The sequence below is a fragment of the Pleurodeles waltl genome, chromosome 4_2 (genome assembly GCF_031143425.1).
Source record: "Pleurodeles waltl isolate 20211129_DDA chromosome 4_2, aPleWal1.hap1.20221129, whole genome shotgun sequence".
Taxonomy (NCBI): Eukaryota; Metazoa; Chordata; class Amphibia; order Caudata; family Salamandridae; genus Pleurodeles; species Pleurodeles waltl.
The window spans coordinates 420,129,587-420,150,707 of NC_090443.1; the positions used below are offsets into that span (position 1 = coordinate 420,129,587).

General features: G+C 47.2%; 1 protein-coding gene across 6 annotated transcripts in view; it reads right to left on the bottom strand.

Moving 5' to 3' along the window:
• PNPLA6 (patatin like phospholipase domain containing 6) overlaps positions 1-21,121 on the bottom strand; it is a 324,399-nt gene that overhangs the window by 80,121 nt on the left and 223,157 nt on the right. For all 6 annotated transcript variants that reach the window (XM_069231657.1, XM_069231658.1, XM_069231659.1 and 3 more), the window contains one exon: positions 8,849-8,918. In XM_069231657.1, the coding sequence (XP_069087758.1) occupies positions 8,849-8,918 (70 nt within the window). The remainder of the gene's footprint in view (positions 1-8,848; positions 8,919-21,121) is intronic.

A 21,121-nucleotide genomic window follows, 5' to 3' on the forward strand; every position in this document is an offset into this window, starting at 1 on the left:
AGTGTTAAGCATTTGTTGTACACACACAAGCAATAAGTGAAAACACACACCCAATGACTTAACTCCAGGCCAATAGGTTTTTATATAGAAAAATATTATTTTGTTAATTTCTTTTTAAAACCACAAGATCCATTTAGCAGATAAGTACATTAAATGAAAGGTACTATGCATAGTAATAGTTGAGACTTTGAAAAGATTCAATATTGTACACAGTTTTCACTAAAATGGCAAAAAGCTATTTTAAAAGTGGACACACTGCAATTTTCAACTGTTTCTGGCCGAGGTAAGTACAGTACAGTTTCAGAGGTAAGTACCACACTTACAGGTTAAATCTCCAGGGCATAGGTAGCCCACCGTTGGGTGCAGAGGTTAAACAGTAGCCAAAATAACGTGGGTGCCTATGAGGACAGGGGGTACTCCGGTTCTAGTCTGCTTGTAGGTAAGTACCCGCGTTGTCGGAGGGCAGACCAGGGGGGTTCGGAGGAGTACTGGAGGGGCCCCAAGTAGACCCAAAAACAACACTCTCAGCAGCACGGGGCAGCCGGGTGCAGTGTGCAAACAGGCCATCGGGTTCTCAATATAACTCTATGGAGGGACCCGGGGGTCACTTAAGCGCTGCAGCCAGGCCAGTGGGGGGCCTCTCGGGCAAGCCACCAACTGGGCAAGGGTGAGGGTCATCTGCTGGTCGTTGCTGCACCGGTGGTCAGTTTCTCATGGGCCTCGGGCCTGCAGGTGCAGTGCTTCTCCAGGTGTCTGATATCTTCGTCCCCGGCAGTCGCGGTCAGGGGGTCCCCGGGATTCCCTCTGCAGGCGTCGCATGGGGGTGCAGAGAGGTCAGCTCAGGGTGGACACGTCATTGGGAGTCACCTGGGGGTCCTCTCTGGATAGTTGGTTTCTCTGGACATGGGCTGGGGGTGTCAGGTGCAGCGTAGTGGGGACTCACGCTTCTGGAGTGAGGGGGGAGTCCCTTTAAAGATGGATGTCTTTTCTTCTGTTTTAGCAGAGACGCTGCCCACGGGAGTTCTTGGTCCTCTGTGATGCAGGCAGTCCCCTGGAGACTTTTCAGGGGTCATTGGTCCTGTAGAACGTGTCGCTTTTTGGTTGCAGGGTCTTTGAAGCAGGAGACATGCCGATAGGGCTGGGGACAAGTCAGTTGTCAGCTCCTTTTCTTCTCTGCTGGGTTTTCAGCTCAACAGTCCTTCTTATTCTTGTGAGGTCGTCAGGAATCTGAAATGCTGGGTTCAGGGTCGCCAGTCGCCAGTATTCAGGGTCGCCCCTAAATACTAAAATTAGGGGTGTGTTAGGGTAAGAGGGCAGTAGCCAATGGCTACTGTCCCTGAGGGTGGCTACACCCTCCTTGTGCCCACTCCCTTTGAGGAGGGGAACACATCTCTATCCCTATTGGTCCTAATCCTCCAAAGCAAGATGGAGGATTTCTCAAGGAGGGGGTCACTTCAGCTCTGGTCACCTTAGGGGTAGATCTGACTAGAGGGGTGACTCCTCCTTGTTTTTCTCATTATCCCTCTGGACTTGCTACCAAAAGTGGGGGCTCATCTGGCGGGGGGGGCATCTCCACTAGCTGGAGTGCCCTAGGGCATTGTAACACCAGGCTTGAGCCTTTGAGGCTCCCCACCAGGTGTTACACTTCCTGCAGGGGGGAGGTGTGAAACACCTCCACCCAGGACAGGCTTTGTTTCTGACCACAGAGTGCACAAAGGCACTCTCCCCATGTAGAAGTGGCAGGCTTGCACAGACCAGTCAGCCTTGCACTAGTAGTTGGGCTAACATACAGGAGGCATCTCCAAGATGCCCTCTGTGTGCATTTTCCAATAAACCCGACACTGGCATCAGTGTGGGTTTATTGTGCTGAGAAGTTTGATACCAAACCTCCCAGTATTCAGTGTAGCCATTATGGTGCTGTGGAGTTCGTAATGACAAACTACCAGACCATATACTTAGTATGGCTACCCTGCACTTGTCTAAGAATGGACTTAGACACTGTAGGAGCATGGTGCTCATGCAGCTATGCCCTCACCTGTGGTATAGTGCACCCTGCCTTAGGGCTGTAAGGCCTGCTAGACGGGTGACTTACCTATGCCACAGGCAGTGGTTTGTGGGCATGGCACTCTGAGGAGAGTACCATGTCGACTTTGTCTTTTCTCCCCACCAGCACACACAAGCTGCAAAGCAGTGTGCATGCACTGAGTGAAGGGTCCCTGAGGGTGGCATAATACATGCTGCAGCCCTTTGGGACCTTCCCTGGCCACAGGGCCCTAGGTAGCAGGGGTACCTGTCACAAGGCGCTTAACTGTGTGCCAGGGCTGTGCCAATTGTGGAAACAAAGGTACAGTTTTAGGGAAAGAACACTGGTGCTCGGGCCTGGTTAGCAGGGTCCCAGCACACTTCCAATCAAAGCTGGCATCAACACTAGGCAAAAAGTGGGGGGTGACCATGCCAAAAGTGGCATTTTCCTACATCCACTTCCCACAGGAAGTGGTCATATAGGGTGTGTAGTGACCCCAAGGGTAAGCTGTCCATTGGCTACTTAACTATACTTCACAAAACACCCCTAAATTCAATATTTAGGGGAGGCCCTGGCACCAGGAAATCAGATTCTGCAGACCTGAAGGACACTACGGAGATGCAAAAGGGAGAACTGAAGACCAGTGATGGTCTCGGCGCAAACCCTTCCAGCCTGCCTTCTTTGACAATTGTGCAAAAGTCGCCTCGTCCTCCAGCTGCTGAAACTTCTAAAAGCCTGGGAAGACTGCCAACGTTCACCCCAGCACAAGGAACTCCTGTGGAGTAGCGGAGCTGCTCCGCTGCATTCTTGCAGACAGACACCCAAGAACCACTGAAGAGGACTCCAGAAGGCCAAAACCCGACAGCACCACTGCACCTGTGCCCGCCTGCCCAAGTCAAAGCGGGCCAGCAGTGCCCATGTGATCGCCAGCCTCTCCCGAGACCAAGTCTGTCGTGGGTTTACCCACTGCGACCTTCAAGCTGATGTCTGCAGCCTCTTTGGGTAGGCCCCTCTCTGCCCAGACCTCCTCCGGTGACAGAAAAAACAAAAGTACACTGCACCCCTGCACCCAAAGACCCCAGACTGAGAAGACGATCCCTGGTGTCCCCCAGGTCTGGGAGACCTGAGCCCACCTACTGGTTCAGCCAGACTGGACCCCCAGCCCACACCTGCAATCTGTTTCAGTGGGCCCTCTCCACTGCGACTGCCACCGGTGATGGAACTTGACAGTCCAAACTCTGCACCCGGTCATCGCAGAGCAAGGAGAACCGGACCACTGGTGTCCCTACGTGCCCGAGGTTTGCACGATCTGAACCCACTTGGTGGTTCACCGAGACTGAACTACCAGTCCCTGCCTGCAGTGCCTTTTCTGAGCGGACTATCCCCAGTCACATTAACGGGGCCCCGACATTAAACTACACCTCTGCACCTGACTGCCCCAGTGCCACCCCAGTGCCGCCTGAGGCGACCTATTGGTGTCGCCTAGGGTTCTACCCCATCCTCACCTTAAGTGTGGAAGATTGGTCCTGTAAGTCACAGCTGAGTGACTATTTGATGTATTTGTTTTCCCTCCACAAGACAACATTGGAGCTTCAAGAACTGCTCTAAGTGTTGACTTTCCTAAACTGTAAGGATTTCCTTAGCAAAACATGCTTACCTGACCGTATTGACTCTCGTGCCAAAACATATACAAATACACTTTTATTTTTTGTAAATTGGTGTGGATCTCCTTATTCAGTCATATGTCTCATTTATTAACTGTGTGTATATTTGCAGATGTCTAAAACTCCTCTCTGATAAGCCTATGGCTGCTTAAACACACTACCCCCTAATAGAGCACTTTGGGATTGCTAGAGCAAGCCCCAGTCAACTTGTAAGGGAACCCCCTGGGATCTTTGCATACATGGAGCCAGCTTCCTACAATGAGGGTAACTTATCTGATCACACACCAACCCTTGACATGCATAGATGCAATCAATAGTACCTAAGTAAGTCAATGATCAGATCTCATGAGTTAGGATTCATTTCCTAAAATCATGGATCAGACCTCGGGAAATCACTGATCGGTTCTCAGGGAGTCACAAAGGGGATCTCAGGAGTCACTGATCAGATCTTGGGAACACAGATCTGATCAACGGATACGATTTTGGGTTGTTATGGATAAGATCTCAAATAATCACACATCATATCTCACTGAGTCACAGACCAGACTTGGATTTCACAAGGTCACAGATCAGATATCAGGGAGTCATGGATCAGATCTGAAGAAGTCAAGGATTAGATGTTGGGGGAGAGTCAGATTCTATCTTACAGTGTTACAGGTGAGTCCTGTGGGAGTCGTAGAATAGCCTCACTGAGCAGTCACTGTCAAAGCTAATTTCAGGAACTTCCTAAGTTTCTTTTGCCCTACATCCTCTACCATCACTAATGCTGTTTTCCAAGAAACATCTGACAGTGCAAGGGCAATGCCGACTACAGAAGCCAACTGAGAGATTCTAGCAGGTTCATGTAGTACAGGAAACACATGAAATCAGTGCAATAAACAGGACCTTTAAGCGAAAGAGTTGAAAGGTAACTCAGAACAAGAACTTCCACTGGCAGTGGCTTGTTTTATTAGTTACTTTACGATTCACTGATTTATACTTTATAATGTTTTCATCAAAACATTGAAATTAGGTTAGAGTTGGACAGATGTTAATAAAATCATGGTTAGAAAGAATATTAGAAGGGACAAACCAGAAAGAAAGAGGCAGTTTCAAGCACACCCTGAATATCATCCAGCACACTCTTTCCCCCAACTCGTACACACAGACAGACAATGCTTTAGTGGATGACTGCTACAAGCTGACAATGTCCCAGGCGAAACAGATGACTGAATAAAACATGCCAACATTTATGAACAGTAGCCAAGATATAGGTAAGGGTAACAGGAGATGGAGTTTAATATACAGCCATTAAGTAATGTGTTATTCCACCTTGGAAAGCAACACCAGTGTTACAAGCCCTCATTTCCTGCAAAGCTAGCTGTGATATGAAACCGTCACACTGCTTCCTAGGCCCTTTCACCCTAAATAAATGTATAAATAAATATATTATGGGCTCCAATCCTGCATGTTTCAAATAACGTTCTTGCCAAAACCAGTTGGTTGAGTCGGAGGTTGAGCCTGGGATGACAGAGGCTACAAAGATTAAAACTTTTCTGCTATGGAGAAGAAAGAAAACAGACATTGCAGCCATTGTACAGATCAAGCACCTATCTTCCAGTCACTTCCTGTGTCTGCCTAAAAATCTGCTACGATAAATTTGTCCTCTCAGATTATGGTCAATTGAGTCTTTTGCAACTAATCAAGTACCACAGAGGTAAAAATGCAGCACTGAGGGGAGAGGGCGGGCAGCAGATCTACTTGACTACAACAAGGGTCCCTAAGAGGAATGCCACAGGAATGCCCAAGAGTAAGCTACAGGGGTTCTTCGAGAAAGGGAGGAATAGGATTGTCTCCCGGAAGGAGCATGAAGAGAAACAGCTAAAAGGATTCAAAATCGCCTGTTATAAATCAACTGTTGTGTGTCGCTAAGATAAAGCATTGCAGCTTCAGCGTTTCAGCAAGTGGGGAACTGGGAGACTGGTTGGGCCATGGGATCCCCATCTGCTACTGATCCAGTCTCTTAATTTCAAATTGGACTTTTTCCCTTCCTGAAAGCTACCTCAGTCTTCTCTCTTGCTCATTCCATGGTTCACCATCCTATTTTCCGCTTCACATCCTCTCTCTTGCCTTTTTTCATGGACTTCTTCCTGCCTCCATTTCCCTCTTTAGTTCCAACTCATGGTTCTCCTTCCTGATTCTTGCCTCACTTCCTCTCTCTGCTACTTCTACTTCTAAATAATCTTCCTGTTTCTTACATTCCTCTGTGGCTCTTATTCCTGGCTTTTCTGCCTGTTTATTGGCTGACTTTCTCTTCAGCTGATTTAACAGAAAACATGCATACACCTTAAAAGGCGGTTGGTGCTGAAGAAGAAAACCAATAAAGGGAGAAAGAGCAATGCCATGCTAGAAAGACATCAGGGGGCAACCCCAGCAATCCCTGTGCTTATACATGATCAAAATTCAGACTTATTCATCTTCAAGTTTAGATAATTATGTAGCATTCACTGTGGATTGCCTGTGGCAGCTTAAGAGATTGCACAATAACCCAGTGCATGTCATTTAGTACCTTATATTGACTTATCTTAGACACAGGGACAACATACACACTGAAGAGTACTTTGGGAGATTGAGAACTCCTGTGTGACTCCTACAATGGAGTCAAAATATTTTTGGATTTGTAATGTGCCAATTGAGGGCAGCCCTTTCGGAAAAATGGAGACTGCTGGAGGACTGACAAGAAAAAAATTCTTTCAGGCACTGGAGCAAGACCAGTTGGGTCACTGTGTCAAAGGTGGAGAGTGACATCCAGTAAGATCAGTCCCCTCTTTCCTTCGCCCACAATGGCATTCAGCCACTCCGTGGCCATGATCCCTTCTCATTGGGCAGAATCCATTTTGCACTGGACCGGGACCTGAAATACCTCCAAAAACAGACAAAAGTCAGGCCACAATTTTTCCAGGCTCTTTCACAGAGATAGGATGGTTATAGTGCAGTGAATAGCTAACTATGCTGGCTCAAGAGTAGACATGTTCACAGGGTAGACACAAATCCAAACCTCCTGGCTGCTGGGAGCCTACCCTGTGACAAGTGCAGAGTTTTCAAATTTTTCTTCCTGTCCAATCCTCGGTTTCTAGTTTTTTCAATACTACATCTCACGTTTCCTGCTCTTCTCTCCCTGCTTCCAGCCCTCATGGTTCTAGCTGATATGTTCTTCAGTTTCGAGCTATAGCCTGTTCTCCTAAATCTAGCCAGTACGTTCTCTTGTATCTTGCCATAGTCTGTTCCCTTGCATCCAGATATAGTCTATTCTCATGTTAAAGGCTCTGCTTTCCTCCTAGCTGCAACCTGCTCTCCTACTTCTAGCCTTTTACACCTATGTTACTCTTACTCTTGGACGTTCCTCTCTAAACCTCATGATGATTTTCCATTGTATACCTATCTTTGAGCTTTCAATATGCTAGTGTTAATGCTGACCTCTTATTGTATCCTCCAGGTTATCTCATATTCCTGTTCCAGTAGATTAAAAGCCACCTCAATCTAGAAGTGTTGCACATTTGGTCACCCACGCAATGCATTTCTAAAGGTGCTTCATCACTGTTAAATGTGGAATGGTGACACTGCCTAAGGTAATCTGCTCTATCCCCAACCAGTGCAAGATCGTTGGAGAATTTTATGACTAGTGTGGTGTTTAGAGAGTTAAGAGTAAAGGATGCATTGCCTGCAGCAAAGGGAAGCATCTGCAGGTAGGGTCCTATGCCACTCCCTTGCCCCCAACTCATAACTGTATCACATGACAGTATGAAGATACTCCACCTTGTATATAAGACTCATGAAATTTGATCCAGAATCGCTAAAGGCTGAATATGGCAGGAGGTGCGTATGAACATGCTGAAAAAGGAATAAACGATCATGCAATATTAGTGAAGGCACAGGATGGTGTTATAGAGGAGTATGACATGACTATGCAAATTTCTGGACATACAGGCTGTTCGATTCTCAAGACATGCACCCAAGCACCAGCTAAGTTGTGGTGAATGCTACCAATGCCAATGTGACCTTAAGGACGGCCACCCATGCTGGTGAGGACAGTCATCTGCGATTTAGTGGCAAGAGCTTTTACAAGATGTACGGTGTGAAGGAATGTCACCAGCTATGTAGTGCAGACTACTACTGGCTGGAAGGGAACGCCATCAATAGATGTGCATGTAAAAAGTATGGGTAGATCTTCTCCGTGTTTTCCATTCTTTTACGTGACATTTGATATTTTCTAGCTTTGAATTCAATAGACATCAGGCTGCAGCATGACAACCACCATATCAGCTTTGATTCATCAGTCCCTGGTTAAAGGGGGGTGAGACTTGGAACCGCAAGTGGGGGTGGGGTGTGGGGGGGGGGAGTGAAAAGGCCATCAGGAAGTAACAGAACGAACCGGAAGGAGCTAAGATTTGATTAAAAGACCACATTGACTAGTCTATGGAGAGAGAATAACAGCAAACAATATTTCTGATAAGTTCTGCACAGGAGCTTCAGGGTCAATGGGGACAACATACCACCTTACAGATATCTACCAAAGTGCTTTTTCAGATGACCACCGGGGGTGAGAGGAGAACTGTTGGCACCTGCCCTTCAAACCTCATCTCTCCTACACTGTGAACCATGACCTAAGCCGCTTGGTGACTGAGGGGCAGCATAGAGTTCAAGGATCTTGTTTGACCACTGGGGAAACTCGGAAAAAACAAAAGGTGGAGATGTTTGGAGGGAGCAGTTAAGTGAAGTGGGACAGACTTGATGCTAAAGATCAAAGCAGAAAGTCCATCAAGTGTGTGAGAAACATATCTCCAACAGAGATAATGAGGAGACACTTATGTGGATTTTACTTTTCATTTCCTAGCTGAAATCATCTTTCTTCCAGTGGTATCCGTTCATTGACATAATGCCAGGATCATACTAAATAGACATATCATGCAGGAAGGAAAGAAAAAAAAAGACCAAAAACTCTGCATTGATACCTGGAGCCACAGACAACCTGGTGAATACTGATAATCTAGTGATCTATCTTAAAATAAAAAGTGGAACCCTGGCATGAATGGAGGCATGCGCAAGGATTAACAGGCATCAAATTCCACCCACCCGCCACCCACGAATTCCTGCTGAAATGATAAACCAATGCAACTCCTACCGTCTTTGTGAACTCTCATGGTGGAGGCAGTGATGTCCGTTGTTACATTAAAATATGGCAGCCACAAATCCTAAAAGACAAGAAGGGCATATCAGCCAGCTTAAGAGTAAAAAGGGATTTGTTTTTTTCTCTTATCAAACCAGCAAATTTGTAGTTCTGTTTGAAGACTGGAATATATCCATATAATTGTAAAAAAATAAATCATAACTCCTAACTACCAATTTGAGTTGTTTGCATTCAAACCAAAACTACTGAGAGTAGCAGGAACAACAACTACTGCTACAACACCTTGCCGCTGAACATGGACAACTAGTCAGACGTGTCAATGTAGGAAGTGATCAGCCTTCCACTGAAGTCTAGATTTACCTGGATTTGCCTCTAATTCAAATTGTTCAATCAACTCCTATTAGCAGTGAATATAATGCTATGTCCAAAGTTCTGTCTTGTTTGTTCCTAGGGTGATAATGGATGTAAAGATGTATTTGCTATGAAACTAGCTACTGTAAATCCTGACTAATTGTAGAGTATGCATCACTTATGAGATTGTTTCTTCAAGAGATTTAGAAGTTCTGGAGCCTTGTAGCGTACACTGGGCACCACTCTTTGAAAACCACCCAACTGTCAATTTGGAAAACCCCAGAACTGGAGCAGTATGACATTACTGCGTCTCCAGTTAAACTTTTGAGTGATATGTACTATCCAAACTGAACTGCATTTTTCTTTATTTTCAGAGCTTTTTACTCCATTTGTCAGGAGGCAGAGTGCTTCACTGTGGGTGCTGCAAGAACAGGTGTTGGACCTTTAATAGCATTTCATCACAGTCAGGGTTTACTGAGCTCAGATTGTGTCAATCAGAGCCCTTATACCACTGGTGTCTTGGGGCTTAACCTTACAGTTCAGCACAAAAACTAAACACCAAAAACAACCACTTAGCACTTCACTTGCGGGGCAGCAAACTCAAGCAGTCCAAAGTTTTCACAGTGAGGTAGTGCAGGGTTGGCGACTTCGAACACCATTAACTAATACCAGTTAATAATTTAATGTCCAGCCAAAGCTTGTTCTTCAGAAAAATAAATATTTTACTAGAATCACCACCAACCTAAATATTGTATATATATTCCAGAAAAAAACACATTTTAAAGGGCAGAATTAATACCCTTTGGTAACTACTGGGAAATCAGCCTACATTGCTTCTATGGGACAACCTCCAAGGGTGTCACCTGTGCAATAGTTCAGGTCTCTAAGACACCCTTTGAAGGTGACACTTATTTGGAGGGTCTCAGTGGAGTGCTTACTGAGTTGTGGGCCAGGATGTCAGAATATTTTGTGTCCTCCCTTTTGTAGAGATCCTGCTTCAGTCTTTTGGATTTCCCAGTTATGCACAATACCTTTTCTGTTATCTCAGTCCACAGGCAGTGCAGGCTGTTCATGTCTTCTGCTAGTAGGGCATGTAGGTCGACATGCTGTGCCTTGCATTACTCTAGGACCAGAGATGCTAGCCCAGCCCTGCTTAGTAGTGCACAAGTGACATCTTTGGAATGACTGCAAGGTGGGTGGGTACACAGTTCCTCTCACACTGTGGGGTCCCTTCAGGATTCATGCTCATAGGCCTCTGCAGGTCCTTCATGCTGCAGCAGCGGGCATCTTCAGCTCTTTCTCTGCCCTCTGCTTCTCAGCTAAGTGTTCCTTGTGCAAAAGCAGCTTAAATGGTCCTCCTTGGCATTGTTTCTCCTTTTTTTTTTGGCAAGTGGAGTTCACAGTAGACACCACACCCCCGGAGAACAAAACAGTTTTTCGATTCCACTGTTATGGAGATCTCCGATTCCAGTGAAGAAATCAATTTTTAAATAAACAATTTGCATTGGTTTCTTTCTAGTACGAATGAAAATGCAATCATCTTTTGACCTGGCAGCGTATGTTGAGTCCAAGCCCACCCACCACAACCAAGTCGCATCAGAGTGAGGTCCCATTACATCCAACATCTGCCTCTTAACAGTTTATGGTGCTCTCCAGTGCAGCAACCAAGGCTGCCATATTATCCCACACTCCATTGTTTAGGGCAGTCTCTGCCCTCCTAGGTTCTTCCACCAGCATATGACAATCCATGTCTTTCTTCCCAGCCATGAGGGTCAGAGGAAGCTGCTAAAACCCACAGTCTGGCGGTGCTTGCCCTTGCCACAAAGAGGCCTACATTACTGAATATTTGGCATATCTTGACATGCCCTCGTCTCACCAGATGTTGAACAGCACCAATGTGGCCTCACCTTTTACTTTTGAGCCAACCATGCTCACTAAGTACTATCTCAGCCCCTCCCATAAAAAGACTAGGACAAAAGGATGTATGTATGTAAAAGTACCCCTCTGATTACATCCCCTTGTGCATCTGTCAGTATCTGCTTTCCCCATTTTCAAAAGAGTGGTTTTTGAATACTACTATGTGGTATCCGCAGCCGAAAAAGGCAGACTCCTGCTCAGATTGCCACTTCCCTTGGAACTCTAAGGGGCTCCTTCCACTCTTCATCCTCTAGACTATCTAGTTGCAGGTTCCTTACCTTTAGTATTTTCTGACGTCGGCTCGGAATCCGGCACTTTTGCAGAGCAATACTCTCAGGCGCGACGTTGCGTGGTGTCATGATGTCAGTCGCCTATAAAGGCACCACTCACACATGCGTACATCAGTTTCTTTTCCATGAACTTCCACGCCAGAAGAGCAGAGCCATAAAAAGAACCAACAGTTTGTCTGTACTACAAAACTAGGGCCCTGAAAGGGACAATCTCTAACCCTGGCATGGGTGGATGTAAAGAATCTGCATCTAGATAGAGGCTCTACCAGATAATGAGTTACCAAAGATAAGTAACTTGTTCATCTGATAGAGACTTCTAGCTGCAGATTCCTTACCTTTAGAATAGATACCCAAGCCATAACCTCCTGGTGGTGGGCTGCCGACAGATCTCTTCACACTAAACAGTCCTGTAAGACCAAACAGGCAAAGTGCCCGCCTCTACGGACCTTATTATCCAGGCAGGAATGTCTTGCGAACGTCTGTCGCTGCCTGACAGATGTCCAGGACTGGAACACCCCATGCTAATGCAGGGGAAGCAACTCTGCCCCTGATAGAATGAGTTCTCAAGCCCTCAGGAGGCGGCTTCTTAGCCAGTGTGTAGCAGATCTTAATGCAGAGAACGACCCAGCGCAAAATGGTTTGCTTCTGCACTACCCAACCTTTTTTTTTCCCCCCACGTACCCCACAAAGAGTTGGTCATCTAACCGGAACTCTTCTGTACGGTCAAGGTAGAACGACAACGTTCTTTTTGGGTCCAGTCCGTGGAGTCGCTCCTGTTCCTTAGAGGGGGGGGGTGATGCTCTGACCCTGGTGAAATGGGTTCACCACACTGAGGAGGAAAGAGGCACGTGTTCTAAAAACCACCTTGTCCAGTAACATGGTGAGATATGGTGGCTTAGTTGAGAGAGCCTGCATTTCACTCACACTCCTGGCAGATGTTATTGCCACTAAAAAGGGTGTCTTGATGGTGAGCAGCCAGAAGGGACAGTTATGCAGTGGCTCAAAGGGAAACACATGAGAAAAGTGAGGACCAGAATTTAAGTCCCACTGAGGCATGACAAAGGATGTAGTAGGAGACATATGTACAAGCCCTTTAAGACATTTATGTACAAAAGGAGATTTGAATAATAAAGGCTGATCATGCAGCCGAAGGAACACCGATAAGGCGGAAAGATACCCTTTGAGAGTGCCCAAAGAAGAGCCCTACTGGGCAAGGGATAAGAAAGAGAAGAATGTCAGCGACAGAAGCACAAAGAGGATCAATAGCTCTTTCTGTACAATAATATACAAAGCGTTTCCAACGGCAGGCGTAGACCATCATAGTGGAAGGATGGCAGGCTGCCAAAGTAACTTTACAGACTTCAGGAGGAAGGTCGAAGGTCGTCAATTGCCTCCGCTCAATCTCCATGCATGAAGGTGCAGAGTTGACAGGATGGGGTGGAGAACCTTCCCCTGCTGCAGAAACAAAAGATCTTCCTGAAGGAGCAGCTTAATTGGAGGATTGATGCTCATTTTCAGAAGCTCAGGATACCAAACTCTCCGTGCCCAGTCCGGAGCAACCAGGATTACTTGGGCCCGATCGCTCTTGATCTTCTTGAAAACTATGGGCAGAAAGGCATACAGGGGGCCTGAATTCCATTCATGACAAAAAGCGTCACCAAGCAAGTGCTGCCTTGGAAACTCCAACACGCAATACTGCTGATATTACGAGTTCTCTTAGGAGGCTAACAGATCTAACCAAGGCTCTCCCCACTGCAGAAAGAGTCCTTGTGCCACCTCCGGATTGAGATACCACTTGTGATCTGAAAGGCATCGACGGCAGAGTTTGTCTGCCTGGTGTCAGAGAACCTTCCAGGTGCTGAATCACCAGGGTTATGTCCTGCTGTTCCAGCACTGCCCAGCTTATTGCAGTATCACATTGCGGTGGTGTTGTTCGTGAATAACTGCACTATCTTCTCTTTGACAACAGGAAGAAATGCCTTCAATGCCAGTCGGATCGCCCGGAGCTCCAGTAAGTTGATATGGAGCCGGATTCCGCCGGAGACCAGAGGCCTCTGATCTCAACCTCTCCCAGATGGCTGCCCCATCCCAGAAGTGACGCATCTGCCACTACTGTAAAATCTGGTTGGGGAAGGGAGAGGAGTCTGCCTCTGACCGAATCGTGGTTCATTAACCACCATTGCAGATCTTTTGCAGTTCCCTCCGAGATCTGAACCGTGTCACCAGGATTTCCCTGATGCTGTGCCCACTGGAACTTCAGGTCCCACTGCAGATCCCTCATATGCCATCTGGCATATTTTACTAACAGGATGAAGGAGGCTATGAGGCCCAGCAGCCTCAGAGTCTGTCTCACCGAAATCCAGGATAGAGGCTGAAACATCGGAATCATAATCTGAATATCCTGGACTCGCTGCTCGGGAGGATAGGCCTGAAACTGCACTGTGGCCAGAACAGCTTTGATGAAAGGGAGCGTCTGAGAGGGAGTCAGGTGTGACTCTGGCACGTTTGTTTTGAAACTCAGCAAATGCAGGACATTCGCCATAGTCTGAAAGTGGGTGACAACAGCCTGGGGTGAAGGAGCCTTCAACAACCAGTCTTCGAGTTAGGGGAAGATTGAAACCCATAGCCTGTGCAGATGAGTGGCAGCCATCACCTTGGTGAACACTCCAGGGGCACTGGTGAGGCCTAAGGGGAGCAAGGTAAACTGAAAGTGCTTGTGGCCCACCTTGAACCGCAGGTAACACCTGTGGGCCGGTAGGACGGGGATATGAAAATGCGCAGCCTGCAAGTCTCACGCTACCATCTGGAGCAGAAAAGACCGGAGCCAGAGGGAACATTTTGAATTTCTCCTTTTTGAGGAAGATTGACGTCTTGCAAATCCAGTATAGGGCGAAGTCTCTTGTCCTTTTTGGGTATCAGAAAGTAGCAGGAAAAACAACCACTGCCTACTTCTGATATCAGGACCCTTTGAACGGCTCCCTTGGCCAAGCGAGCCACAACTTCCTAGCAGAGCAAAACCAACTGATCCTCCATCAGCCGTTCTTTCGAGGGAGGTATTGGTGAGGAAAAGACTGAAATGTGAGGGAATAACCCTTCTGTATGATCAGCAAGACCCATTTGTTCAATGTTATGGACCGCCAGTGAGGGAGATGAGATTGGATCCTCCCTCCAACTGGACATACATGGTATTGCAGAATCCCACCAGGAGTGCTTGGACACTTTGTATATCGGGGGCTGAGCTCTGGACGACTTATGGCCAGACACCTTGGGTCTGAAGGCATCACAACTGCCTCTCTGCACAGGATGTTGTCTTGGCAGAGGAGGGTGGCTGCTCTGTGGACGGTGTGGTGTCATGCCCCTTCCAAAGCCTTGAAAGGAGCAATAGACTGTTGGCAAGGGGTTGCCGAGAGTTCCAAGGACTTGGCCGTAGCCCGGGAATCCTTAAAGCGCTCCCGCCGAGTCCACCTTTTTGCCAAAAAGGTGGGTCCCATTGAAGGGCATGTCCATGAGATTTACCTGCACATCCCTTGAAAAGCCGGAGGTACATAGCCGACGTCGCGTCGAAGGGCCACTGTTGAACAAATCACCCTATCCAGCGAGTCGGTTGTGTTCAAACCACACCTGTATGGTAAACCTGGCTGCATCTCTCCCATCTTTGACCGACTGTAAGAGAGCAGCCACCTGTCCTCCGGAACCTGAGGCAGAACCTGCGCCACCCTATCCCATACAGTATGGGAAAAATGGCCTAATAGGCATGAGGTGTTTACAGTCCCAAATGCCAGGCTGGAGGAAGAAAACATCTTCTTCCCCAGTTGGTTCAGCCTCTTGGATTCCCTATCCGGGGGAGCGGAAGGGAAGACGACATGGGAAGTGGAGGCCTGGACCACCAAGCTCTCCATGGTGGGGTGCTGCATCAGGAAGCAAGAGTCACCCAGAGCTGGGCAATGGTGGCGGCCAATTGTCTTATTTACAGGCACCCCTTTGCTGGGTTTGGACAACGTCCCCAGCAGGACACTGGTGAGAGCCTCATTAAAGCGCAACATCGGTTCTGATGACGAAGCACATGGCTGAAGCATCTCTGTCAAGATGTTAGCCTTGACCTGCACTGAGGAAAGCACAAGGTCCAGGACCTCAGCTGCCCTGCGTACCACCAATGTATACGAAGCACCCTCCTCCATACCCAGAGTAGGAGGTGAAAGCATGCCAGTATCTGGAGAGGTGTCCAGTCCACTGGCCTCTCCTAGCCCCTCATACCAGTCCAAAGGCTATAATTGGGACTCTAGAGGGTCCTGGGACCCCCTCCCTTTCCTCACCATTGCCTGGCGGTTCTTAGAAATGTTCAGGCAATGATCTGGTACCTGTGGGTGGTGCCAGAATCGACGTAGTGCGACACCGTTCTGACTCCGATGTCGTTCCAGATCCGATATCGGATCCAAGAGACCCCATCTGCGCCAAAGCTTCCGGCATGTAACCTGATGGGGCCTCTGGCGGCTTCGGGCCCCACAGGGCCACCCCACTCAAATACAAGACGCATGGCCTTGTTAAACTCTAAGTTGACCAGGGGCAGCTCTGGTTTCCAGAAAAGGAGGAAGGCGCGGAGTCAGCATTGGAAACGGTTCTGCTGAACCATGCCTGGAACGTAGACGATACCGACTTGCCTTGACGGCCGACAGGCTAGGTGAAGTCATAGTCTGCTTTGACTGCTTGTTCTTTTTGTGCCTCTTACCAGAGCGCCCGGAGGACCTCAAGAGGGAGGAAGAGGACCTGGGGCTCCTGAAGCGGTCCTTTGACCTCCATCTCGACTGGGACCATAACGTACAAGGAGTCGGGCCCACCGACGTTGACTGCCGCTATTGGCTTCAGGGACCACTACCTCAAAGCTTTTGGAGCCAGTCCGAACACAACTTAGAGTCCTGGTTTCAGTATCAGAGACATACCTGGTGGCAGTCCCTCACCAACATGGCGCGGTGGCAGGCACCACACAGCTTGAACCCAGTCTTCCTCTAAGCCGTCCTGCACAGATCAAAAAAGTCTCGACAAATAGGTCGAAAGAAGCCTGTCAAAAAAGAAAGAGTGTAGCTCTTTTCCGGATCTTCGCTTTAACCGGCACGGAAGGAAACATGCGCCTGGGTGGTGCCTTTATAGGCAACTGTGATGTCACAAACGGCTCTAACAACGCCGACAACACCACGTGGATCCGAACGATACCACCCAATGGCGCATGCAAGGATATTTCTCTGCTAAAGTTCTCGATTTCTAGCTGACGCAAGGAAATTCTAAAAGGTAAGGAATCTGCAGCTAGAAGTCTCTATCAGGAATGACAGTACTTGCTCCCAAGCACTTCTTAGTTTCCCCAGGGAATTATTGACTACTTTGCTGCTGATCAGGGAGATATCTCTTTAGGAATGCGTTCAGAAAGGACTTTGCCTTCCAGCGGTGATAACTCATCCATCGTCGAACAGTCATATGGGACTCAAATGTGTGATTTGAAAATATCAGTAGAACTGCAAGTCTGTAATGTGGTACTCTTCCTGAAGTGCCTCAAAGGAAACTGGTCTTTCCCCGTTACATAAGTCCTCACGTTTGCGGATGCCGATGTTCCATTGCCGAAGGCCCTTCAGTGTTCGTTCCTGTTCTACCACGTCACTGTGGTGTTTCGCTAGTTAAGACGCTCTCCCATCCAAGATACCTGTTAGTCTCCTTCCAGATTTTAAGGACTGATCTTGTGTATGGACCTCTCCCAATTCTGCTTAGCCTATATAGGGTTTCAGGGGATCCCCTTGATCCCATCGCATGCCTGTCAACTCTGAGAGCTAATTCTCTTGTGTCAGGAGAAAGCCCAATTATTAAACACCTCCTGATTTGCCACTCAGCCATACTTTCTTATGTCTTGAAATTCAATCCCCTCATCATAAACACCTCTCATAAATGTATAGAATGATACGCATGGTGGTATGCCATTCCAAAACAGAAGCCTAAACTCAGCTTCTAGTTCCCTAAAGAACCCTAGGGAACCGCATATGGGGGTTTTGAAGGATGTATGGAAACCTGGGTGTAATTATTATCTAGAACATACCAGTCTGGCCTAATAAGGCAGCAAATATCTAACGTCATCTTTAAATTTATCTAGTGGAGTATACAAGTATATATATTTTGTCTGAACAATTCCTCATGGTCTTGGGATATGTAGATGCACTGCTAATTACCTCACATATTACATTACACATGGCATCTTCTATCACATCATTGATAATATCACTGCAACATTTGCAGTGAAATTCTAGATCATAAAACTGCGCATGGTGGGGATCGAGTTATAGCTATCTTAGGGAACAAGTTATAGTTACTTGTGGTAACAATAACGATTACTGGTGAATTTCTGTGGTTTTGTGCATGTAAATTCTGAACCCAATTATAACATCCCTGTAACCTTTTATTTGTTTTCAGTGAGTGTGTGTGTGTGTGTGTGTGTCTCATCTTCTATCACATCATCAATAATATTGTTCTGTTTTAATAGTTACCTTTAAGAAATGTGATAGAACATGTGGAATGTTCTAGACTGAAGGTGGAATCTTAAGGATGGCAGTTGAGGGATCGCACTGTGGGGTCCAGCAAATCAATAAACCATTTTACCTTACAAAGAGTCATTGTCACTGGTGACATGGAACTGCTGGACCCTGTTTTCAAGAAACCCAGGGGAATGCGACTTCGGCAACAAATCCTGACATTAATGATTTTGTTAGGAGAGGCCGCCCATCAACAAGTCAGTCTTAAGAGAAGTCTGACAGGATTTCATGTGTGCTATTCATGCAAAGTTATTGGCGACTTTGGTGGTAATGCAAATACCTTCATATTGAAGTTGTTTGAGGGAGTCGTAGGTGTAAACTCATGCTCACTGCATTAATTCCTTTTGCACTCACGTCCAGAAGACTTCCTATATGTTGGAGTCTCAAAACAAGCATTGTCTTAGTGACATGCTACGTACCTAACGCGCACTGAAACTAGACAGCCTTCGGTGGCAGTCATATTTAATGGGGAAGCCGTGTCAGTGATGCGCATACCGTATGACAATAAGCGAATCAAAGACTGCACTTGACAGCACCACATACACTGTCAAGTGAAATTTTGGTGATGCGCACACCATACTTAACATCAAACTGAACTGACTTTTCAGCTGTTAGTCCTGGGTTAGGATATCACATTAGACTGAGAGCTTAATTTAAATTATAGAGAAGGAATTTCATTTCAGAACCCCAACATACATAACAAGTAAAAAAAGACAACTACAAACACCTTGTTACAAAGAATATATATATCGATCAATCATTACTGCAGCATTAGCAACAATAGAAATAAGACAACAGTGACTACTTGATTTATGATTTTTTTTGTTTTACTCATCAACAACAGTGACTACGTTAATTATATAAGTTTATTGTTTTTGAGTATTGTAGGAAGCTGGCCTGGTGCGCGGTGAGCACCTTTGGTGTTATCACCTTGTACCAGGTCCAGGTATCCCCTACTAGTGAAGTGTAGGCAGTGTCTAGGAAGCCAGGGCTCTCTAGAGGTAGCAGTGGATGAGCAGCCACGACTTATCTAGGAGACATGCAAAGCTTATGCAACACTACTATGGTCACACAGCACTGTCACACATGAAAGAACCACATAGTGTTACAAAAATAAAATTACTTTATTATGGTAACAACAATATTAGAATGCTAATAGTCAGTCCCCTAACTGGAGGTAGGTAAACACACTAATTATGTACACATTAGCAAGCAGTAAAGAGCATAAAAGTAACAAGCATTGGCAAGCAGTGTATGCCCTAGGGGAGGGCCAAACCATATACCTAATAAGTGGAATGTGAGATACAGTCCCCCACCAAAGGATGTGGAACCGTTAGAGGGAAGCTGGAGGAACTAGGAACCCCAAAAGGTGGTGAGTAATAGAGTGGCCACCTGCAACCAGGAGAACATAGGTAAGTACTTGGCTATCCCCAAAACCAACAGGAGGACTTAGGAAAAGGATTGTGCAAGACCCAGACCAGACTGGAAGAACCCAAAAGGTGGACGAGGACCTGCAAAGGAAGGGGAGCAAGTCCAGTTCACAATGGAGTGTCCAGTCGTGGCGGGAGCCACTACCCACCCTTCTGTGGATACAGGACCATGTAAACGAGGGACGAAGAAGACCAGCTGTGCAGCACAAAAGATGAAGAAGAGTCCCTGAAGCGATGCAGATGGTATCCCTCGTCGGCTGTCTGGTTGCAGTGGTGCTGGAGAACCACCAACAAGCCTTGGAAAATGCAAAAGAAGAAGACGGCGAGTTGCAAGGCTGAAGAGGACCAGCAAGGCCCAGGGAACTCGCCCAAGGAGGGGAGTCTGGGGTGCCATCAGCAGTCTGATGATTCACCAGAAGAAGATGCAGTCCCCACAGGCAACCCACTGGCAGCAGGCACAGCAAGTCACAGTGAGACCCACTCAGCAAGATGCTTGATGAAACATACGAAAGGGTCCAATTAGAATACTTCCCATACAAAATGCCTGTTCGTTCAACAAACGTGGGAACGTAAACTGGAGGAAATGGACCCTAATCCCCCATACATGAAGTAAACTCACTGATATATGGTAGGTTCCCACTTTAGTATCAGTAATTTAAGGCATCCAATTGCCAATTATTCAATAAAGTTCCTTAAGAAATTAGAAGGTACCATAGAATAAGTGATCCAGTTTGGGATTTATTAAGTAGAAGTAAATGACTCCATATTGTACATAATTGATTGAATCGTAGAACAGAGTAGGAATTCAGGCAACACGTGTTTCTCCCTATGGGGTGCATTCTCAGCACACCTGGAGAGGAGTCCCACATCACTGGAGCAGCAGATAGGAGACTGTGCTTGGGGGCCGGGGCTACACAAAGCCTGAAGATCTCTTGGAGCAGGAGTAAACAAGCCTTGGTAGCTGCAAGAGCCGCGGTGTACAGGGGTACTGTCTTGAAAAACGAGGCATGGCCTTACCGTCTCCCAAGTTGGCCAGCTGGCAGAGAGGACCAAGGGGACCACTCCATACCACCACCTGTGATGCAGGATCCACGCAGTTCCGGAGGAAAGCAGATCCACGCAGCCAGTCGTTGCAGTTGGTGCCTGCAGATGCATGGGAGTGAGACTCCTTCACTCCAAGGGAGATTCCTTCTTACTTCCTGGTGCAGGCTAGAGTCTCATCGACCTCAGAGAATACACAGCTGGGGAAATGTTGCAGTTGCTGGAAGGAGCCAGAGAAACAGTGTTGCAAAGCTGAGTCATCGCAGGAGTTGCAGATTGTTGGCTCCTGTACCGTTGCGGTTCCAGTGGCCAGAAGATCGAGGTAACGATACAGAGGAGTCCCTGTGGAATCTTTCAAGTCGAGTCTGTGGACCCGCCCAAGAGGGACATCCTAAATAGCCCAGGAAGGGGGACTGGTCACCTAGCAAGGTGACCCCCTATCAAGAGGGGGCTGTTATGTCACCTACCTGACCTGGCCACTCAGATGCTCCCAGGGGCCTCTGCACATATTGGATTCAAGCTGACAGAACCAGGTGGCCACCTGGAGGAGCTCTGGGCACCACCCCTGGTGGTGGTGGACAGGGGAGTTGTCACTGCCTTTTCCTTTGTCCAGTTGCGCACAAGAGCAGGGACCAGGGGTGCAAACAAGTTTATGCAAGAAGGGCACCAAAT